Below are 1,037 nucleotides of genomic sequence, written 5' to 3' on the forward strand. Positions count from 1 at the left end.
AAGTTTTGAGTCAGCATCTTGCATAACAGGAATCTCACAGGACAACAGCTTCAAGCTTAGCTATGCAGTATCTATGTCTCCAATTGTTTATTTTTTCTGTGCTTTAATTTCAGAGTACATTGAGACTGGCAGTGGTTCTTGGCTCAGGCAAACCTCCTATTATTCTATTTTAATATTTCTTATTCTAAAACTTTAGCAGTGGCTTTCTTGCTGACACATGATCTGTGAGACCTTCAACTTGAAGTCTTCTCTTCACAGTTGAGCATGGTAGCACAGTGGCTTAGGCTGCTGCTTCACAAATCTAGCATCCTAGGTTTGAATCCTGTGTCTGGATGTTGTTCACATGGAGTGAACATGTTTGTCTGTGTGTGTTTTCCTGTCACATCCCCAAACACACATATCTTAGGTTTATTGGTGGTTCATGCTTGCTCCCAGTATAAGTAGGAAGGGTGGGTAGAAGTATGCCCTGTGATGGACTGGCACCATTGTCACCCTGTTAAAGATGGCTTCCTGCCTTGAGTTCAGGCTTCAGGCCTCCAACCCTTCCTTGAATTAAGCAGGTTTGACTGACTGACCTTTATACTGTAACATAAGGCAAATTGGCGTTCTTTTCTCAAATAATAACTGCAGCTTGTGTTAAAGAATGCTTTTTTTATCTACTTTTTTTCTTTTTCTTAGGTTTTGCTCATATCCGCAAGATATTGTCATCCAGCTGGTGGAGCGGTGTCATATTCGAAAATTGCAGTTACTGGCTCACCAGTATATGATCTCTGCAAAAATTGAATTCTACATAAGTGACAGTTTACCTGAGTACTTTTCTTCAAGCAACTCAGATAGATTCCGCAGACTTGGGTCAGAATGTTTTCTTTGAATGTCACCTTATCATTAGTAACTTTTTAACTTTGATTAGTAATGTTTTAACCTTGATTAGAAAAATAAAGATGTGATTTATTTACCTAGCAGCAAACATATGGGAATAAACATCTATGTAGCACTTACTCTATATAAGGGGTTCTCAACGTTGGTCCTGGGGACCC

At 39.2% G+C, this 1,037-nt stretch overlaps 1 protein-coding gene across 1 annotated transcript in view; it reads left to right on the top strand.

The window, feature by feature from the left end:
• Positions 1 to 678: 678 nt before the first annotated feature.
• LOC120522512 (centrosomal protein of 104 kDa-like) overlaps positions 679 to 1,037 on the top strand; it is a gene marked incomplete at both ends in the record, with an annotated part of 36,620 nt that continues 36,261 nt past the window's right edge. The window contains one exon of the mRNA XM_039743421.1: positions 679 to 852. Within this exon, the coding sequence (XP_039599355.1) occupies positions 679 to 852 (174 nt within the window). The remainder of the gene's footprint in view (positions 853 to 1,037) is intronic.

This window comes from Polypterus senegalus, unplaced genomic scaffold (assembly GCF_016835505.1).
Source record: "Polypterus senegalus isolate Bchr_013 unplaced genomic scaffold, ASM1683550v1 scaffold_2329, whole genome shotgun sequence".
Taxonomy (NCBI): domain Eukaryota; kingdom Metazoa; phylum Chordata; class Cladistia; order Polypteriformes; family Polypteridae; genus Polypterus; species Polypterus senegalus.